Source organism: Betta splendens, chromosome 4 (assembly GCF_900634795.4).
Source record: "Betta splendens chromosome 4, fBetSpl5.4, whole genome shotgun sequence".
NCBI lineage: Eukaryota > Metazoa > Chordata > Actinopteri > Anabantiformes > Osphronemidae > Betta > Betta splendens.
Window position 1 is genome coordinate 15,432,252 of NC_040884.2, and position 22,254 is coordinate 15,454,505.

General features: G+C 46.4%; 1 protein-coding gene across 3 annotated transcripts in view; it reads right to left on the reverse strand.

Annotated features, from left to right (window-relative positions):
* The window catches only part of zfhx4 (zinc finger homeobox 4), a 243,340-nt gene that overhangs the window by 46,892 nt on the left and 174,194 nt on the right, over positions 1-22,254 (reverse strand). For all 3 annotated transcript variants that reach the window (XM_055508360.1, XM_029146686.3, XM_029146685.3), the window contains 4 exons: positions 5,742-8,277; positions 5,403-5,615; positions 4,991-5,285; positions 3,006-3,547 (listed from right to left, as the gene is read on the reverse strand). In XM_055508360.1, the coding sequence (XP_055364335.1) occupies positions 3,006-3,547; positions 4,991-5,285; positions 5,403-5,615; positions 5,742-8,231 (3,540 nt within the window). In that variant the 5' untranslated portion in view covers positions 8,232-8,277. The remainder of the gene's footprint in view (positions 1-3,005; positions 3,548-4,990; positions 5,286-5,402; positions 5,616-5,741; positions 8,278-22,254) is intronic.

Below are 22,254 nucleotides of genomic sequence, written 5' to 3' on the forward strand. Positions count from 1 at the left end.
GGACATGTGCGCTGGAGCCTGGACATGCATTTCCACATGAATTATGATGGAAAGCTAAACGGACAGACATGGGCGCGGAGGCTGCGGCTGGGGACGGTTTAAGGTTTGAATGGAGGGCCATCTGAGAAACAGGTGCCACGGCCAACGCGTACGTGTGGTCCCTCACCATGCCACACTGACCATGAACATTTTCAACTTCTAATGACCCAAGGGAAAGCACAGCCCAGATCTCAACCTCAAAGCTCTGTGGACATGCACACATGTTCAGTACAAACTAAAAGCCCCCCCCCCAGGCCCTGCAGCACTCATGAATGGCACTGACAGATTTACCCTCATCTCCATGTGCATTAAGGCCAATGTTTGTTATTAAAAATCATAACGAAGCCATACATCATCATACTTAAGGTTAAGCTAAACACGAGCCAGGCCAAGTACGGACACGCTACGCTAGGACACCATTTAATGGGGACTCCGCCACACACGCTGCGCGCAGGCAGACGCAATATTAAAACATATTCTATTTTGTCAAGTATAGATCTTTTAACAGGTTTCGTATCCTGAGAGCTGTTATGGAAATATACAGTGTGCTGCGGTAAAAACAAATATCTGGTTTCCTACATTTCTACTCCAATAAGCAGTTTTCCAAATAAGGCCTGCGACTTCCTGTGCCACCTGCTGTGCCCTGGACACCAGACGATTTGATGTCCGTGTTCCGCTAATGACATTTCCCTCTTGCCGTTTCAAAGTCTGGAAAAAATAAAACTTTTAAAATCTCAATTCCCTTTAGAAGTACTCCATTGCTGCTACAAAGCAGCCATAAAATTTCCTGAATATGCTTTTTGTTTGTATCTTCAAATGGTTTCCCATGCCATAAAGATATTCTGTGTTTCCAAAAAACCAGATGGTAAAGTCGTCAACACTTGGATCTTTTATGCGCCGAGCCAAGCTACCTCCATCCCCATGTGCTTTTCACCTCTGCCAATATATAAAAGGAGAGGTATTTTTCTGGTCAAATAAAGGAATAATTTTTTTCCTCTGCCGCTCTACGCTTTCGCTCCCCTCCTTTCTGCTTTACTACCACATGTCCGAGGGTAAAATAGTGGGGTTTCTGCCAGAAGCATTAAAAGCGTCATCTGTGGAACAGATTGGTTGAGGCCGGTGAGGTAGGCGGGTGGGTCGATGAGGTCCAGGGGTGTACAGGCGCACAGAGGGGGCACCGGGATGACCCTCGCTTGCCTTAGCTGAGCCCACGTTTATGGGAGCCTTAAGGGAGGCTCCCTCGTTTTACGCAACTTTCTTGAAAAGCACAATAAGAGCTAAATTAGGAAAGTCTGCTCAGACGAGCTGTTTTGTGTCATTCCTCCGCCTGTGCTTCCTGGATTTGTACATTTAATCACATATGATAAAAATAGCTTTCTTTGCATGATTAAATGGCTGCCAAGGTAACCCATCTGGCCATTGCCTCATATTAAATCACCTCCATGCAGCTGCCAAAAGTGACCAAACGCTACACTGCTCGCCCACAAGAATACGTAAAAATACACACCCGAGTTTACAGTTCGATGCAGACCCCTGGACGAAAGGACGTCCGTATTAGTGGGGACAGACAAGTTGTCCCTACAGTACATTGTGTTAAGAACATTAGGAGTTTGAAAAAGAAATTAAACTATAATTTTATATTTCAATTCGATCGGTGAACAGATGTCTTCAACTCATCCCTTGCCAAGCCCGGCCTTTGCCAGCATGTCAGCCACTGCAGCGTCAATATGTACATCCTGTTTAAGTCAACTACAACTGCTTTAAATCACTCTGAGAATGCAGATGCACTTAATCTACTTAAGTAAGAATCGGTCACAGATTGCCGAATAAATGCAGTTGCTCAAGGTTATTGTGAAGGCCCTACCCACACACAAATAAAATGGTGGGGCAGTGGGGTAGGATTCAAGTCTACCGTTCTGTATCTTCTCAATTATCCCCTAAAATGACAAGAGGAAAACGGTAAAAGCATAGACTTCTACTTTCTTCTTAATGCAAAGGAATCGATACAATCGTATTGTTTATATCCTCTTGTCAACATTGTCTGTACATTTAAGTAACAACACACACACACACACACACACATGCACACAAACACCTCCCACTGCCAAACGTTGCGTTCACTAGTAAAGAAATCCTCATTAATGTAATGCACCTGATCCTGTCCTGTAGGTCGAGGAGTTCGGGTGGGACTCCGAGCGCTGGTTCACACATGCTGCTCTGAGACAAAGACTCGGGCTTCACCTATGACCTGACAAACGGGAACAGCTCTGTGCATGTGTAGAAAAATTTTAAATGTCAACAAATGTGTTTATGCGTAAGTGTGTGACATAATACGCTATATGTATATAAGACTATTTACTAGTATTTAAAATATATATATGTAATATTAATACCATGCATAGACTCTGGTTCTGTGGTGGTTTCACTGTAGATGCATAACTAAGTTGTTAATGTGGCTCCGCGCTCTTGTCAGGAAAACAAATTCTTGAAAGATTCTGAAATCATTTACAGATGGCCAAACAAGCTCAAAGCCAGCTGAAGACAATCATAACTCACAAACATTTCAAACTCGCTGACACTACGTGACTCGTGTGTAATTAACAGCCTGCTAACAGTAGTGCCAGCTGGTCACAAGCAGGGAATTTACCCATGATGGAAATCATCCCGGGTACTAACACTGACCTTTTCCATCTCTGTCATTCCATTCTCATGGGAACGTTATACCCATGTGACCCGGATTTGTATAAACAAAAACATCTGAACTTGGGAGTGGACGTACACCAGTGTTATTTATTATTATGTAGCATATTTATTTTTATCTCCTAATTTTTCTCATAAAGTCATTAATAAATAAAGAACGTTTTCCCATTCGTGCGTAGCCTGTGCTTGTGTGCGAGTGTGTGTTCCTCCGGGTTTGTTTTTAAAGCGGTGTTTCTGCAGGACACTAACAACAGTAATGTTTTTACCTTGTAAAGGCGGATGGCAGCCTCATGCCTCTGGTTGGTGGCATGCAGCCTCAGTTTATCCACGCTGTTGCTGTAGTAGTCGCATGCATTGCACTTGAGGTGGACGGGGTTGCCAATGGCCACACACTTTAATCTCCACTGGTTGGCCTTGCCTCCCTCCTTGATGTGGGCCACCAGCTGGTGCTTCTGCATGTGCTTGTCTGTCTTGCAGTGCAGCTGAAAGTTGGCCTTGAGCTGCGTGTTGTAGCTGCACAGCTTGCACTGGTAGACGTCGCCCACCACGCAGCGCCACTCCTCCTCGGGCAACGAGCGCTCGGCGTTGACGTGGGCGCTGAGAGCCTCCAGGCTGTCCGTGGAGTAGCAGTTACACACAGCGCACTGGTAGAGGCACAGCGAGGGGTCATTTATAGGCGGCGACAGGGAGGAGAGGGAGGGGTCTGAGGAGGACATGCCTCCCATGGCGCCGGAGGACACCAGAGACAGGTCGTCCGCCATCAGTTGACCGCTGGCGAGACGCAACTCCGCCGATAGGTCGCTATTCACTGCGGAGAAAACAGAAGAAAACCCTGGTGACATAACGTAACATACAGTCAGATAGAAGGCTGGCGGTATGCAGAGTTACGATGGTAAGACAAAGCGGTGCTGCAAATGGAAGGTTCACATGCAAAGAGTAGGATAAAGGACAGAGGGAAAGAGAAAAGGCTCCTTTTATTAAATGAAATTAAGTGTGGAGAGAGAAGTGAGTCTTCAATACAGGCGCTCTCACACAAAAGGATTTGATAAAATAAAGCCCCACAGAAGACTAGGGCACCTTACAAAGTCTTGTCTATAAAAAACCCTAATAGGATTGAATCAGGATCAATTACAATCATCCTTTTCAACTTGCTAACTCGCTCATCAGGTAGCTTTAATTACTGCTCTCGGCAACGGTGGGACAACGGCTTTAGGGCTTCAGGCTTTTCTCACATCCACACGCAGACTTTAAAAGCTGATCAATGTTTAACACGCGTTTTGTTTCTTCTTCCGCCCACCCAGCCTTGGACACAAAAAATGGATCTGCCATTCATTCAGATGTAATTAACTCTCTCATTTGATCCTTTTATTGTCTTTCTTCACATGCTACCAAAGCTCATCATGTCTTTTTTTCCCCAGTAACGTCTCAACACAGCACAAGGATTTAACCATTGCGTCTGATATTTTTTTTCCAGTGTGTATCAGCATGTTAGCGCGTGTGTTCATCCCTCACACGCACACACTCCTTTCAACCCTTATCTATGTATGCGTTTGTGTGTGTATGTGTAAGTATTTGAATATATAAATATCCTGCTCACAACATCTAATCACCATCTCTGGGGGACTGTGTGTTATGAGTGTAATTCACTTAGAGTACAACTGCTGGCTGGGCTGTGACCTCCACACTAGAGGAGGGAGTGGGTGTGTAACACTGCAGGGTCATTGTTAAATCTCTCTCACTCCTACGGGAATCCGCTTCCTGCTGTTTGAGTGTGTGTGTGTGTGTGTGTGTGTGTGTGTGTGTGTGTGTGTGTGTGTGTGTGTGTGTGTGTGCGCGCTCTCCGCGGTGAGTAATGTGTGTATTTTAGGGAGGGGGGGTGGGAGAGATTAAGCTGACTTAAGAAAATTACAAATGAAAGATTAAGAATAATTCTCATGTGGCATCTCATAATCATTTTTTAATCAGTGAGAGGGGTCAAAGAAAGGAGACAATGACAGAGGAACAATATGAGAGCAAAGATAAGAGGAGCAGAGAAACAGAAGAGGGTGCAGCAAGGGGGCAAAGTAGAAAGGATGGCAGTATTAAAGGAAAAGATGGAAGGGCAAGGAAATACAAGGAAAGATAAAATATGAAACACATCAGCATCCATTATCACACGAGAGAGAAAACTTCAAATTAGGAAAACAATAATACAAAAGAAAATGAAAAGACATGTACCCTTGTGTTTAATATCTAATTTAGCATCACTTACTTAGACCAGATCCAAGAGCAGCCGCCGTCGCAGGATCTAGCTGGAACGGGTTAATCATGATTTGGGTGTCTGGGCCACTGCTGCCAGCTGGGTTCTCCAGTTTTACACCTGCCAGGCCCATATTCTGAGCCAGGTAGTACTGGTACAGCTCCGCCTCGGCTGGGGCCAGGCCCAGGTGGAGGCTGTGCTGGATCTGCTTCATGTTCTGCTGGAGCAGCATCATGTTATGCATGTGTTTCTCACTGGTCATATGGATTCGTAGGTTCCGTGCCACGTTGGTCTCATAGTCACACACCTGTTGGTAACAAGGTAGAATAAAGGTAGTCAACGGTAAAGGTAGTCTTTGTTTCACTTTTTCAGCCTTGGGTGTTGCAACCACAGCCCTATATGCTTGTTCGGCTTGTGTGATTACCTCACAGCGCCAAGTGGGCTTCTGTTTGGGTTTGGATGGTGAAGGTGCACCACAGCCCCCACCGAGAGCGGCACTGGGCACAGGTGTGGTATGGTTGTGGTTGTATTGTGCCTCACTGCCACCGTTCTGGAGTGTTTGTACGTTGTTCAGATGCTTGTCCGACTGCATGTGGATGCTCAGGTTGCCTTTGGTCGTGGTTGAGTAGTTGCATACCTGTGAGGGTAAATTCAACACAATGAGGCATGGTAGATATAAAAAACCAAAAAGGAAAATATTTAAAAAGCTAGAAAGAAAATGGATCTATAGAAATCCATATGATGGATAATTAGATTGACAGACCTCACAGCGAAAAGGCTTGTATCCACAGGTATAGCTTTCTCCTCTGGCTAAACGAGGGTGAGGCTGTCCTGTGCGACAGTACACACATGACCCTCCAGATTCTGGATGTTTCTCTTTCATGTGGGCATCCAACGTCTGCTGGTACTTGTAGTGCCAGTTACACTTGGGACACTTCAGCGTCTTGCAAGAGTTCCGCGAATGCATCATTGTCATATGCCCTCCCAAAGACCGCGAGGATCCCAGGACTGTGTCACACTTTGGGCACTCCACTCCACTACCTGGAGACCCTTCACCTGGACCAGGCGTACCAGGTGTTCCTGGAGTACCAGGTGTACCAGGGTTTCCGGTATGATGATGCAGAGGCCCAGGGCTCTCGTCATCTCTGCGCATCATCATCATGTCAAGGGGGTGAGAGGATGGCGACGATCCATCCCGCCCTGTCAGGGCTTCACTGGCTGAGTCGCTGCTGCTCTCCCTCTCTCTGGCAGCTGCCAGGGCAGCAGACAGACGGCTGTTCTCCAGCCCCATCTTCTCACAAGGAGGCAAAGAGGAAGAGGAGGTTGAAGCAGCGCCTTTGCTATCACTGTTAAACTTTAGCATACTGTTGGAAATGGGGGAAATACTTTGGTTTAAGAGAGGGAAATCTTTGCTACTGGTGCTGTTGGTGCGTTGGCCTGTCAAAGCCATAGTCATGGCCTGCTCCTCCTCCTCATCTGCCTCCATCTCTACTCCACCATCATTGGAGTATAAGTCCTCCTCCTGGTCTGGACTTTCTTCTCCCATTCCACTGGTCTCCACCTTGATGGGCGGGTACTGGCTTACCGGCCAAGTGCGTTGCAAAGCGCTTGCATCTCTAACATGGCCTTTGCAGTCACTATCAGAGTTACGACCTTCCAGGTTGTCACCAGTGGCAGCAGTAGAAGCAGAACTCCCACTGGAGGTTCTGCAGGCACCAGCCCCTCCCCCGAGGTTTGGGTTGGTCTCAGCCTTTGGCATGGTTTGGGTTCTTGGGATTTGGTCATTGGAGGAGCTGCTGGCACTGCCTTTCAGAAAGGCAAAGCCTGCCTGAAGGGAGTCGGCATTCTCCCCACTACTGTGGAGAGCGTTCCAGAAGCCACGAAGCCCTGTGTCTGGCCCTAAGAAGTTGGCAGGTGCGGGAAAGTGGGGTAGCACAGAGTTGGGGGGTTTTTTTGGTTCCAGAAAGCTTATAAGAGGTTCTTTGTCCTTTCCGATGCCCTGGATGATGGCAGAGACGTGCTTGTTGCTCAGCAGCTTCTGCTCCTGCTCATTCAGGGTCATACGGTGGTCATGGACAGCGTGTGTCACAAAGGAACGGCTGTAGCCAAAAGACAGCTTGCACAGGAAACACATCAGCACAGGCTTCCGCCGCCCATCGGCCACACAGCCCTCGAACTTGGACAAGTCCACATTGTTGGGGACATCTTTGGACACATAGGAGTTTTTGGCTGCACCATCCGCCGTCAGATAGTCTTTGTCATTCTTGTGGCGGAGGTCATAGACACGGAAACTGTGCAACACGGGACCAGCGCCCGCCAGCCCTCCAGCTGAGGTATTTGGGAAGGAGGGGTGGTCGGTCGCTAGGGATTTATTCCCCAGGGATGAGGCGATGTGGAAGGTGTTGATGATCTGGGGGTAGAAGGACATGGGTGCAGCTGGCTGCTCCAACCGATCCCCCACTGGGCTCAGGCCACTCTGGCCACTGCTGGCCTGGACACTGGGGAAGGTCTGGGGGGACAGCAGGCCCCTGAAGTGGAGAGCCCCGGAGAGCCCCCCCTGGCTGCCACGCTGCTCTTTGGAGTCCTCAAGAATGAAGGCAGAGCCATCGGGCTGGTAGATGATCTCGCCGCACAGGTTCTCCACGTCGCTATCGTCTTCCATCTCGACCTCACTGTTCATTTCCCCCATTTCTGCACCACCCACCTCACGCTCTACTTCATCTTCACTATCACCTACCATTGCTTCAACCTCCTCACTCTCCTCGTGACCTCCTGTAGTAGGAAGGCGGGCATTGGGGCAGTGGTGCTCCATGTATTTTTGTAAACTGGAGAAGGAACTAGAACATTCGTTGCAGGGAATCTCCTTTGTCGGTGCCACAGGAGACGTGGCAACGGCTGAACAGTCTGAACCCAAAGCTGCTCCTCCTCCTACTCCTGGTAAAGTCCCGGTAACACTCCCTTTGTTACCAGTAGTAAAGCTTTCTCGCCGACTCTGTTCCAGTACAGAGTCAATAGTTGCACTGACAGTGGTGGGGGCAGACCTCAGTGGGCTCACAGCAGACTCTCCAAGGCCGTTTTCTGGCTCTCCATTGGCAGCAGGTGACAGTTGGCTGTTGTTGTGAGCATTGTTGCTTTTGGTGACAGTGGTCTCCATGGCGACGACGGAGTTGTCCTCAGCAGCACTGTCCAGCCTCTGGCCACCATGTTCCTGCTGCCGCGATGACACCATAGGGGGAGAGTCACAAGTTGCCATGACAACCGCTACATAGGGATATCATCTCATCCAGTCTAACAGGGACCTGCATTGAACAAAGACAAAGAAAGAAAAGAGAACAGAGCATTAGGAAGAGTTGTCGAACAACAGACAGAATGTAAACTACAACTATTCAAATTTCTTTCATTTCTACAAGAGGCTGTGATTTCATTATTTTCACAAACGTTGAATAATTGGTTTTAGGAACAACTAATTATTAGAGTCACATGTTGTACTTTATATGCAACAAAGCATGACAACTGGCTACCCATACGTTGATTGCCCCAGAGACATGAAACCTGTTAAGTAGCCAGGATGATAACAAAAAAAAAAAAACAAATAAATCTGATATTAGCTGCTCCCACTAGAACAAACGTCCTAAAAGTGACAACTGAGATTGCTTTGCACAACCACTGAAAAAAATCCCACTCTTAAACAAAAGATTTTTCCTTGTGTTGACCTCAGGGACCGGAGCTTGGAAACAGGGGAAATGAGGTATAAATGAATGAAGCAGGGCCCACGGCAGTCGGCAGTAAGGGAGGTTTACATGAGCAACCCAATTGTCTGGTAAATAGACTTTCTGATCGACATACCCCTGTGCAACGCGGCTATACGCAGCTTTGCCTGTGTTGTGGCCGGTGTTTGCTAAGCTTGTGTTAAAAGAATGTTATTTCAGGCAAGTGCACTATTGTTGCCACATTGTAACGTGCAGAGGCGATAATGGCCAATCTATTTAATCAAACAACCTATATGCGGGTGTCTTTCTTTGAGAGGAAAGCAGGTTGGAGTAAGTAAAGTCACAAGGTAAATCAGCCTTGGCATGTTTATACCCGTCAGGAGTTGCACCTTTCAACCTATTAAGGCCCTGAGGGTATGACTTAGACTCTGTGTGGACATGAAAAGCAAGAGACACTGAACATATATAGAAGGTAGAACCTGGTGTTTTGGCATATTTTATAGGAGATTAGGTAAATTAAACGCTGCTGTATATTTTTTATGTAGGAGCAATTAGGAAATAAGAGAACAAACAAAGAGGCAAACAAAGAGATCGAGGTGAAACAAACTTCCATGAGGAATGATGTTTGGAATACCAGTGAGATGCTATCAGTGCTGGGCAGCTGCCCATCTCTCAACCCCTCACTACTTCAATCTCCTGGCTTTTCACAACAAGGCCAAAAAAAGCCCTTTGAGCCCACTAACACACTCAGCACCCAAAAGTATTTTAATTCTGTAATCACAGGTGTAATTGCCTACGAAGAACAAAGAAGAACAGCTGGGACAGAGATCCGAAGGGGCGGAAGGAAAGAGAAGCCTACGAGCGTAATGCACGAAGCTCCGTTCGCTCCCTAGAAGAACGCGCTTAAAGGTAACAGATGAGAACTAGTCGTACATACCAGTATCTTTTCACTTGCTACAGTGCTAGCACCTTTCAGATGCCCGTGTGTAAATGAGTTGGCATTAAAAGAAAGCTTTAAAGAGCCACGTTAACCTTTAACCCAATCCACCTGCTGCTTAATTCTCCCTCTCTTTTTCTACTGCCGCTCCCTCACAATTAGAGGATTAATCTGCAACAATCCAGGGCTAAACAAAGCCAGTGGGAGGGACAGTAAAAGCGTGAGGAATGAAATTAAACATGTATTCGTTTGTTTGTTGGGTGCACGCGTGTGCACGCGCTATAATCAGGTCTAATCTGATATATCCCAGAGATGATTCCATGGGGACTAGTGATAGATTAAAAGAGAAATTACGTATTTTTTCTATCCGTGTCTCAGTCAGTTTCTGTGTCTCTATTTGTAAGATTAAAGACAATTTCACAAGGAGCCGAGCACTTGCTTCAGTGCGACATGTGGACGCCCAGGCCTGGCTAATGTTTTATTGTTGAAAAAGGCCACATACCCAAGCCCTGCTGTCCCGATGCAGGAAACGCAGAGGCGCTTCGAGACCAAACCTTAAGAGTTTATCAGATGTTTTTCAACCCTAGTGAGTTCAAGCCCGAAGGCACACAACCTAAAATAGCAACCATATTTTTCCACCGCGTCGATAACCACAACCACAACCGAGACAACAACCCACACATGTAACTGCAAGGATAAATAAATAAATAAGTAATTAACAGCAATTAGCGCACGACTTTAAACACGTTGCAACAAGCCAAGTGTGTGTCATGCCACAAGAATGCGCGCGCGCACACACACACACACACACACACACACACACACACACACACACACACACACACACACACACACACACACACACACACACACACACACACACACACACACACACAAACTAATGTCTGCCTTTAATTTTAGATTATTGCAATAACAGAAAGGCTTTTCTGCATCAAATTACAGCTCATTTAGTTTATTTTTTAAATTTTTTTCTACCATTAATCCATTACTTTCAACTAGTTCAAAACAAGATCATGCGCTTACTCCTGTCACACGTTTCATTTTTTCCACCCGTGTCCCTCTTACCAGCGCTCGTGGTGAATGTGATTGAGGCTAAAGCTGTTCAGAAGCAGTAGGTTCGAGAGCTAATGCGACGTATACGACAGGATTTACTACTTGTCAGTGGTGTCACTTTGCTGCTTATTTCATTGGGGAGCAACCCCTTTGAATTGTAGCCTGGACATAAAACACTTCGGTTTATGAATTATGCATCTCCTAACACGTTAAGCATGGAATTATGTCTTATGGATGAGCCAATGTGTTAAGCACTTGGCACTGACACGTCAGCCCTGGCGCTAACAGGTTAGTAGCTGTTTACATGTTTGCGGCCTGCTAATAATAATGTAGCTGTCTGTTATTATGTTACCTCAGGTTCTGACTGAACATAGTCATTTTGGCACCAAGGGAACGCAGACAAACAAATGACAGCATATGACTGGTGCCTTGACTTTTTTTCCTCCATATTTGCATTTGAACATTAAAAACAACATGACATCAGTGGACCTCAGCCTACATTATTTGTTTTGGCCACTGAATATTGGTATCTCCTAATAAATGCCCCTTTAGTTACCATTGTCTTGTATGTGGAGTGTGTCCTTGTTTATGTTGTACTGATCTATGTGTTAGTTAAGATGAAAGTGGTGATGAGGTGTCTGGTCTTGGCATAAATTCTGCCTTGACCTCATCGAACCTTTTGAGCTCAAATGAACATTTTGGATACTAAAATCTTTAATAGCTCTATAAAAGTCGATTAACTGACATTATTTCACAAGGGGAGGGTGGGGGTGGGGGGTCGGACTTTCTTCTCTTGTTTTTCTGCTTTGCTCAGGCTTCACACCTTTCACAGCAGTTGTGCCCACTACCGCTTCTTTCAAGGCAGATCATGTTACACCTAACCTTAAAAAAAAAACCTTCCTCTCCCTCTGTCTCTCCCTCTCTCCCCCACTGGTTTCCTGCGCTCTGCTAACCAACCACACTACTTTCATTTGCGAGAGAGAGAGAGAGAGAGAGCAACAGATAGACAGACACAAAGGGGAGAGGGAGAGAAACTAATAATGAAGCCCTGGATTTTCCACACCGCAGAAACAGTTCCCTTCTTTTAACAGAAGAACAAAAGAGATGGCCTGAGCTGCTCCTACCTCTGTTTTTTAATTAAGCATGTCCACTGGCTTTCACACGTGGACACAGGCTCACACGCACACACAAACATACGTCCACGCATACCCACCCACACGCCAACACACACATGTACACTATAAGGTAATTAAAGTGGCAGATCAGATCCAGCGAGAGGCAAATAATAGCCCAGGAATGCCTGCTTTGGACGCTGCTCCTGCTCCTTCTGATGGGAGAAAGGGGCGAAGAGACTCCGTGGCTTATTGTTTCTGCCCCCCCTCCCCTCTGTTCGCTTGCTTACTCTGTCCTATCCCTCCATCTGCTTTTCAGTAGCTCCCTGAGAGACACAGAAGAAGTCTAAAGCAGGGGATTTCTCAACTCCCCACCCCCCCGCCCCCCAGCTTCTCTACTGTCTCTGTCTCAGGTCGTTCCTGAAGCGCTGGCATTTTAGATGAATCCAGTATCTGTGGTCGCGCTCACCACTAGAGGCTCAAACGCGTCCACGGACGCTTGTAATAAATATGCTGATAATACGTGACGTGTCGGGAAAAAGCGTCGTGCGCGTTGCAGACGCGAGGTGCTGAGCTCCTGGCGATGTCAAAGTCTCCTCCTGCTTTTGTTCTTCTGTCGAGACGATCGCACATTAGCCAGAGTTGTAGCCCGCTAAATGCCAAACCTGTAATTGCAGTGTCGCCACACTGCCGTATCTGTTTACACTGGGATCTGTGAGGTTCAAATTTTTCATCACTAACTGTCTGACACTTTAATGCAAGGGTAGACGCCGCTGTTAATATTGCAGCGAATATTTATAATAGCTGTAAACAGTGGAATTTGGTAGATCTGGGCTTGGGATGTGGTCATCGCAGCTCTGAAATGGCTGTTCGCCTTCCGCCTTGTCTCGAACCTTGGGGGGGGGGGACGTTTCCGAGCACAGCTAATAACCAGGGGAATTAAATCCACGCTTAATCTTTGAAGGTGTTGAAATTTAGAAGAGTCAAAGAACAAAGTCAGGTGACAGCGTGAGACTTGGGCTCTGTGTCCATTTCTCGAGGTCTCCTAGAAGGTCATAGCTCTCACGGCATGTGGCCCCTCAGTCCAACACCAAATCTTCTATCAAAATGTCAGCAAGCGTTAGGCAAAGACAAAGGCAAAGGCCGCTGTGAAAGCCGCTGCATCCATCTCCCACTGTCAGTGCCATGAATAGGCCAACTCTGGCCTAATTAGACCTGTTTATTTGTTGCCATGCAGAAACGGGGATGGAGGAGGAGGGGAATTATCTGCTCCTTCACAATGCGAGAGGAGCTTCGGCTGCCATCAAAGAGTGCTGATACATGCGTGCGCAAACACATATGCACACATGCACACAATCACAAAAGAGGGCCTAATGCTCTTTGTTTAGAGTCTTAGAATAAAGGACAGAGGGAGAAAATTGCAAAAGGATGAGAGGGGGAGGGCCTTTGCGTGACCAACTGTTTTTTGTCTTCTTTACTTCTTAACCTCACAAAGGGTTTTCATGCAGCCCTAGTTTGTTGCCTGGAGGTGTAATATTAGACGCTAGATGCAGTAGATCTCCCCAGCGCCCCCCACACCCTTGTCTGTTTCGCCTGTCCTCTTCCCCCGCGTCTCTCCTGTGAGCAAAGGCCTTCATTACTGAAAGACACCGATCATTACTTCGCGGCGCGGTCCAAACACCTAAAGCAAGTGCCACTCAATTTAGCACAGGAATCTTGTTCAACAAATTACTCAGCTCTGCAAAAAAAAATGCCTTTTAGCAAATCAAAGCAAATCAAAATGACGCCTACATGAGCAACGATCTTGGATTGTAAAACAAGGCAAAAGAAAGAAAGGGCTTCAAGGAGGAGGAGGAGGAGGAAGGAGGACGGAAGTGGCCTTCTTTGTCCCAGATCAGGTATGCAGCTTCTATCCCTCAGGTTGATGACAAGTAAATTGGACTCACTGGTTGCTCAGGTAACACTAGACCCAAATGCCCTCAGGTCCACATCTGATATTGTTCGAGGAGAAAATATATCTAGATAATAGAGGAAGTAATCTGCAACATGTGAGTTGAGAGCATCATAGGAAACAAAAATAGACACGTATGCAATAATAAACTTGTTGACCAGGAGGGAACAAATACTGAAGCCGGGTGCCGTGTTTGTCTTCTTTTACCCCTGATGACAACGCAGTCACGTAACTCAACGCATGGATGGCTCCTGAGATCCCGTGTAGGATCACATTACACCAGGCTGCGTGGTGAAAACGTCTCCACTCACTCCAGACTCAAAGACTGAGCCTGGTCAAATATTTTAGTAAAGAACAGCACGAGACGCTCCACGCTGATCCTGGGTCAGTCTGTGGAGTTAAATAGTCACACTTTTCCTGGGATTAAAGGCGACTGACAGGATTTAACGTTTTTACTAATGGACTCTGGGTCCAATCTATACACATGCACAAGTCCTGTGCTTCTGATGAGGCCACATTTCAAACTAAACCGAACCGTAACATGGGAAAATAAACAGCAAGACACCGCTGGGTCACAGTCGCCACTTACTGCCCTCGCTAAAGATTTTTCCAGCATCAAAAGGCGAAGCCAATCTACATAGCTAATGCCTCCATTTTCCCTCCCCTTCCCCAAACTCCAAACAGCAAAGAGTAAGCCGGGTGAAAAAAAGTGGGGATTTTTGCCGGCAATCTGGAAACACTCTCTAGTTAATTAGGGTTGATTGGAAATGAACCGCACAAACAAAGGGCAGCCTATGCCCCGGCTATTACGGCCGTGCACGTGGTTGCGTGCACCACCTTAAGAAGAGCTCCATGCTCTCCTCTCTCTCTCTCTCCTCTTCACGCACCCCCCCCCCAGATTAAGGGAATGCACCGCCAAAGAATGTGTGATGACCTCCGCTGCCACAGAGCCAAACTTCCAGCCCCTGACGCCACAAAAGGCAAGAAGGTAATTAAGTTTGAAAGAACAGAAGCACTGCCACAAACAATGCGCCAGTGTCCATAGGGATTGGAGGAAAGAAGGGGGGGGGGGGGGGGGGGGGGGGGTGCGTGTATATGTGTGTGCAGAAGTGATGGTGGGGGGGCAGAAAAGCCATTAACATTAAGTGGCTGGGTGAGAGGGAGGAAGGAGGGCAAAGGGGAACTGAGGATGGCATTCTGTCTGTCTGCGCTCCTCGCTGGCTTTCTCCATCGCAGCACGACCGGCCTCTTCATTCTTTTAATTTATCTGTCGTCTTTATGTTTTCTCTCAATCGCCTACACATCATGGTTTGGAGCCCCCCCCCCATCCTCGGTCACCCCCGACTACACTACAACAGCTGTCCAATGCTCCTTTTGGCCCCTGAGCTGTCCCTTGATGCAGCTCCCTATGTCGGGGTTGCCCCCCTGCTGTGACAACACATACTGCCAGACGAACGCACTCACATACACATTATTTTTCTATTCTACGTGCAGCTCTTAATTATCTGTTTTGCAAGGCTAAGTTTGGGGGCTTTGCACAAGCCAGGCTTGACGACACAGCCAGCAACCAGTGACACACAAACACCTGAGAGTGCTAGGACCTAGATTACTACTTGAGGCTGAAATTCACATTCACGCACTTCACACACACACACGAACAGACTCGCGACATACAAACACAAAACACACACAGGGAGCTTTCATCTTTTTTTTTTTGCCACATCTCCAGCAAAGCAGTTTAACTCAATTAGCAAAGAATGTAATTTTATTTACAGACTCCTGAGCAACTCATAACACACACACACACACACACACACACACACACACACACACACACACACACACACACACACACACACACACACACACACACACACACACACACACACACACACACACACACACACACACACACACACACACACACACACACACACACACACTGTATAAGCAAACTGTCCCTCTCCCACGTGGTTGGAGCGAAGAAAGAAGTATTCATTGCTCATGCATGTGTGTCAGCCCAGTGTGTGTGTGTGTGTGTGTGTATGTGTGTGTGTGTGTGTGTGTATGTGTGTGTGTGTGTGTGTGTGTGTGTGTGTGTGTGTGTGTGTGTGTGTGTGTGTGTGTGTGTGTGTGTGTGTGCACATGCGCATGTGTGTTCGGACGGCGGAAAGATCATGAGACACATTTACGTCACATGAGTGAATCAGACAAACCACTGCTAATTTCAAAGAGGGAGTCTTTTGAAGAGAGAAGGAGGGTGAGAACGAGAAGTTCAAACTTTGTGACATTAATAGGTTAGGAGAGCAGGACATGATAAATTAAAATAGAAACACAGACATGTGTGTGAGAACATGCACCTTTTTATAATCATCTCCTAGTCTGTGCAGCCGAGAAAAAGAAGTCACCAACTAATTGTGGTTTTGTGGCGTTATGTGTTTGATAATCTGCCTCTCTTTGTCTCTGCATCTCACCAGAGACATGGATTAGTGCTAAAATGATGACTGCTTAATCCTTGATTTGCCTGTGCTAAATAAATATTAATCTAGCCTGCTCATCATGCTCCTGTAAGGTACAACATACACAATATGAAAGAGCTTAGCTGTTACGTAAATCACAGCCTTATCTTTTGGATGAGGCAAAAACATGCGATCTCTCACACACACACACACACACACACACACGCACACTGACACACACACGGACGGACACACGGACGGACACACGTCGACTCTGCAATAAAATAGCAAGTTGAGCGAGGCAGTGGGATTATTTGTGTGAAATTAATAATCCTGCTAAATACAAAGCCTGGAAAAACACGTCTCTAAAAGGCGTGTTTTCTTTTGGGGTGTGCAGATGCGCACAATTATGTTCAAGGCCGGAGAAACTAACAAATATCACTCATTTGTGTTGATTCAGACCCCTCCGTATCTTTGCCTGCCTCCCAGCTGGTTTGCTCAAGAAAGTACTGCTGGGAGCACGAAAAAACCAAAAGCTCGCACACACACACTTAAATTGACAAGGCCGTGGCAGCGCAGCACAGAAGAGGTTAAGCAAACACTGTCCACGTCAGTCAAGGCGAGCGCACACTCAGACAGACACAGAGCAGTCTCTGACGCAGGCATTTCACATCCACCTGGCAAATATAAATGGCTGGTTATACTGCATCGCCCACCGCCGGCCGCAGATTCTCTGCTTATTTTATGCCATGATAAGCGTGAAACTTAGAAAACAACTTCTATGTGTGACTTCGTTTAGAGACATCACCGTATATACTCAGATTCAACGATCTGAAATGGAGGCACGATGCACTTTTCCAGTTGTGAAGTCGGTTTTGCAAGAGCAGTAGGTTCTGCTGATACGCTGAAGCAGACTATCAAGCATTTCAAACTAATGTAGCAACTTGACTTACGTGTTGCCAAAGGCTGATTTCTTTATAGGAATGAAAGAAATGCTACAAACGTTGCCTTATTTAGTGATTATCAGTATCACAAGTGGGTAAAAGGTACAAAAAACAAAGAACAGCACATTTACTTTTAGTACAGTACAAATTATCCAGCGCATTGTGTTACTGTGCTGCATTTGCTGGCTCATCAAACGTTAGTTATTACTTTATTGCGCCGTGAAGAAGTGAGGACAACATGTCCCTCCATTGTCGGCTGATTCATGTTTGCATAACGTCTGCTTATCTGTTCAACTGCACTGTGACGGAGGAGAGAAGAGGAGACATAACATCTGTTTTTACAGTTAACAGTAACAGAGACACCTTGCTAATTGTACAGACGTTTCTCAGACATGGCGACAAAACCTTCCTGGGGTAACAATAAAGCTTAAAGTTCAAACCCTGCTGTTTTCTAAAGAAGGCACTCAGCAGGACCCCTAGCCCTGTTATTACCTTCATAAACATAATCATAGGGCAGGTATCCTGACTGATCCCACAAGCTATGCGCCCCTCGCTCAAACATCTCCCCAGCACTTGTCTGACACGCCACCAAAAGATCATTAATATCTGCAACTTTTTAACGGGAACAATGTGCAGAGACGAAAAACATGCTTCCCCCCCACGCACACGCACACGCACGCACACGCACACACACACACACACACACACACACACACACACACACACACACACACACACACACACACACACACACACACACACACACACACACACTTTGGCTTTTCCAAAAGCTTCAATACTCGTGACAGGTCTAATTTCTGGACCCAGGGAATTACTAATTAACTTAAGCTTTTGGCTCTCTATTTAATTAGAGAGGTCTCCAAATGAACTTTAGACCAAAGCCATTTGCTTTTTAAACAAACCCCCTTTTTCTGACAGCTGTTGTGAGTTTGCCCTCTTCTCACAGAAACCACAAGGAAAGCACAGTTGTTATTTATGCCATCACAGGCCTTTTTTTTCCTGGTTACCGTGGGAGGAAAGGACGGGAATGGGGGCAGGAGAAGGAGAGGACAAAAAGACCTCGGCGACGCAGCTGAAAAGTGTACATTTTAATTGGATTTCACTACGAATAAACAACTGTCATGTGTAATTAGTGTGGCTTTTCGATTAGCGCCACAATATTCCTCTATCAAATAAACACAGTTGTCACGCAGATTCAGGGCGAACCCGCAGAGAGGGGAGTTTAAGATGGAACCAAGCCATTACCTTACAGTAACCGCTACGACATGCAAGTGGCACAATATGAAAATCTAACATTTCACACACACAAACAATGTTTTGTGCAGAAACAAAGGTTTCATTCTTTTCACTTTTACTCACTGTGCACAAGTGTGTGTGTGTTGTTCCTAATGTGACAGGAGGTCAACAACAAGGCAGCTGAGCCCAAAGCAACAGTCTCCCTCGTTTTACCTTCTCTCTCTCAAATACACAGATTATAAGCTTACAGACCCAAGACGTATCCAGTCTTTATTTATCGATATTTTTCATGATATAATAAAAAGCGCAGGTATTTTAATAAGATATGTCTTTAGCTTGGCAATATTATAAAAGGTAAAAGAGAGTGTGTCTGTGAACGGACAGAAAGAACAACTAAATCATCCATCACCACATCATGACAATTGTTTAGGCATTGTGTTAAAGAAGCAGCCCATTCTCCAGCCGGAGTTTGCTTTTTTAACTATTCCTCCAGAGCCTCCTTCTATCTGCTCATCTCAGCTGGGATGAAACACGGCAAAAATTCCCTCTTTATTTAGTCTAGGGGCAGAGAACTGATACATCAGTGAAACTGCTGACAAACCGGCCGTGTTAATACCTACCATTTCGTATACAAGAACATTCTTGTGCCTGCCCTGCTCTTCTTCTTCACTGTCACAAAAAAGGAGTCTTTTTTTATTTTTAAAAGCAAATAATTAAAAGATTCTTCCATGTCTGGTGCCAGGTTAATGGAAAAAAAAAGATGAGAAGAAGAGTTTGAGAGGGATTGTGTTAGTTTGCGTCTGCTGAGGGGAGTGGATAAGACACGTTTGCCTGTATTAGACAAGAAAAAGAGTCTGTCTAATACTTAACATATCCCTGAAGTTACAAAATGATATATAGACACATTCATATTTAGGGTGGACGCATCTGTTTCTGCACCTGTGCATGGTAACATTTCCGTATAATTGAGAAGGTCTCAACTCAGTCAGATTCTTTGGTAAATTCATCTCATCTCTCATTAGACTGTTTAAGCCCACAAGTCATGCATAATTAAATAGCCACTTATTCCCTGACGTGCTCTGCCAATGGCCTTGATATCCTCATGCTGTTACCGTCAGGAGTACTACATGCCAATCATGTACGTGCAATATTCATGGGCACACGCTGACGCTGACACACATACAAGTAATGCACACAAAATAAGGTGACTTAGAGATAATAAATATTATAGCTGTTATGCATATCCAGCAATGGGACATTACTATTTCTATTAGGTACAACACATACTCTCTCCCTGCTTCTGGATCCTTCCTTAAGGACTATTATTGTGCACGTCCTGTGACTGCGCTCTCGTCTTTTCAATCCCCGCCTTTGTCTTTGGCCAACGAGGAAGCGAACGTATCATTTGTCATGAGACATCTTGTGCTATTGTGGTGTGTCTTCTCTCGAACCTGAAGAAACTTAGTCACCGATCAACGATGTTCCCTTTTAAACCCGCGGCCCGCGTTTCAAACTCCTGCTTCGTCGAGGTAGCCGCACATATTTTTCTGGTTTTGTTCTTACTTCGCCAGGTTTTTCAGCTATGAAAATACTTCTGAGAGCAATCAATAAAATGTGGCATATAACCTTTTGTACTGTGCATTATTTTGTTGCTACGTACAAGAGGGACAAACCTTTCTAAAACAAAAAGAGCCCGCTGAACGCTTTGTGGAAGCTGAAAGGAGAGGACTGCGAGGCACTCACATGGACCTGAAGGGCTGAGCAAGTGTCCTTCACAATAACTGCATCAAGGAGTACAGAGGACGAGCACTGTCAGATTCAAGGGAGGAATGATGCACAGAAATAAGAAGAAAGTAGGACAATAAAGGCAAACGTTAGATATATAAACGTTGAAGGAACTTCAGCGCACATTTAAACGACCCGATCGCCGTTAATCCCCCTCCCTACCTGACTGCCAACGCTTGTCAACAGACAAAAAGAGGTCCAGAGATGCCGATGTAAGAGGAGACAGAAGGCAACACAGAATTTGAGACAGAGATACAAAAGAAAAAGCTCATCTATGAGACACGGGAGACGGAGCGAGAGGGAGAGAGAGCCTATTTTAGCTGACCTCAACCTGAGAATCTCAGCCACCCCCAGGGCCCACAGGACCTCACATCAAACACAGCGAGTCCTCCAACACACGGCCCCAATTGTTCTTTCCCCACCCCGCAAACCCCCCCCCCCACACTTCCAGTTTCAAATCAAAAGAACAAACATATTATTCTAAATGAAATAGCCAGACCCGTGTTTTTCCACGGATAATATCCTGTACGAGACGGCTGATGCAAAATAGGCAGGGGAGCCTGAGAACGGGACGACGCACAGAGGGAAGAGAAAAATCCCCCTCTTTTCTATTTTCCCTTAAGAGACTGATGAAGGCCTGGCGAGATGAGAGCGAGCGAGCGAGCGGGCGAGAGAGACACAGACGTGGAGACATGAGAGTGAGAGAGAGAGAGAGAGAGAGTGAAAGAGGGTAACGCAATCCTGACTGGCGCTGGACCAACACCAACAAAAACATTTAGATAACCGTGCTCTATAATGAACGATTTCAATGAGGACAAAAATTACATTTCCTACAGATAACATGCCCCCTTCCCACAACACGGCTAACGCAGCTCCGATACCGCGTCATGCTTGCCAGCGCCGCGCTGCGCTCTTATGCTAGGGGAGGACCCTAGAAGCCATGTTAGTATCCGTTTGCCCCATTACAGACTGGATGTTATTGGTTGTGGGAAGATGAAGTTGGCAGAGCTGGGACACGGGGAGAAGCGTGGATGCTGCATGAGAACCAATGGCCCCTCGGCCGAGCGACTCGGGCTCAAACGATTACCCATCTGCAACACACCACTCAAAATAACACTCCACGTACACATAACCAAGGATCGCTGCAGTGCACTTGATCCTCACAGGTGGTGTGGGTCACAGTCAGAACGCCGTCCCCACCTTTTCCCATCCACTAAGCACTCACTTCCTTTCATGCCAAAGTCTGTCAAGTTGCTTGAGAGGAAAGAGGCAAGAAAAGAGGATATATAGCATGGAAAGGAGGCAGAGAAAGAGAGAGGGACTCTTTGTCCTCCTCCACTCAGCTCCGGCGTGTTTCTTCCTCGGGTCTGGCCCGGCATTAGCATATGAAAGACGAGGGAAGGCGTGCAAAAGGTCAAAGAAAGAGGATCCTGTCCAATGAGAGACAACAAAAACAGGCCACATCGGCCTTTGTGGCATTCATGTTCTTCACCACCCAACCTCACACCCCTCCTTCAACCCCGGATCATTTCCATACGCCAGATGCAATAGCAACGATGACGGCTGATCATAAATTACTCACAAAGTCGAGCCGGGTCATATGGAAGTCACGGTGGCAATTTTAAGCTGCGTCACCAACCCGGCGCCCCCCCCCCCCCCCCCCCTCGTCCTCACGCTACGCTACTATCAGAGCTCACACACGCAGGCGCTCACATAAAACACACCTGCCCCGCAGTCGCACAGTTCCCTCTACCCGACAATATCCCACCAAATCCTTAGCAAACATCTCAATAAAGGAAAATGTAAGTACAGTGTAGTTTGATTTGATCCATGAAAGCCGCTCCCTTCCTTCCATGTAAATGCTACCTGAGCCACATCCATCCACTACATAATTGCACACTCCAGTGCTTTAGGGATGCAGTTTAGTATATACATGAAGGCTTAGGAGCCAGGAGTTCACCGTGCTCCCCAGTTACTTTATTATCATACATATTGCCTCACGTGACGGTTTCCCACTGCTGGCATCTGAACAAACAACCAAAAACAC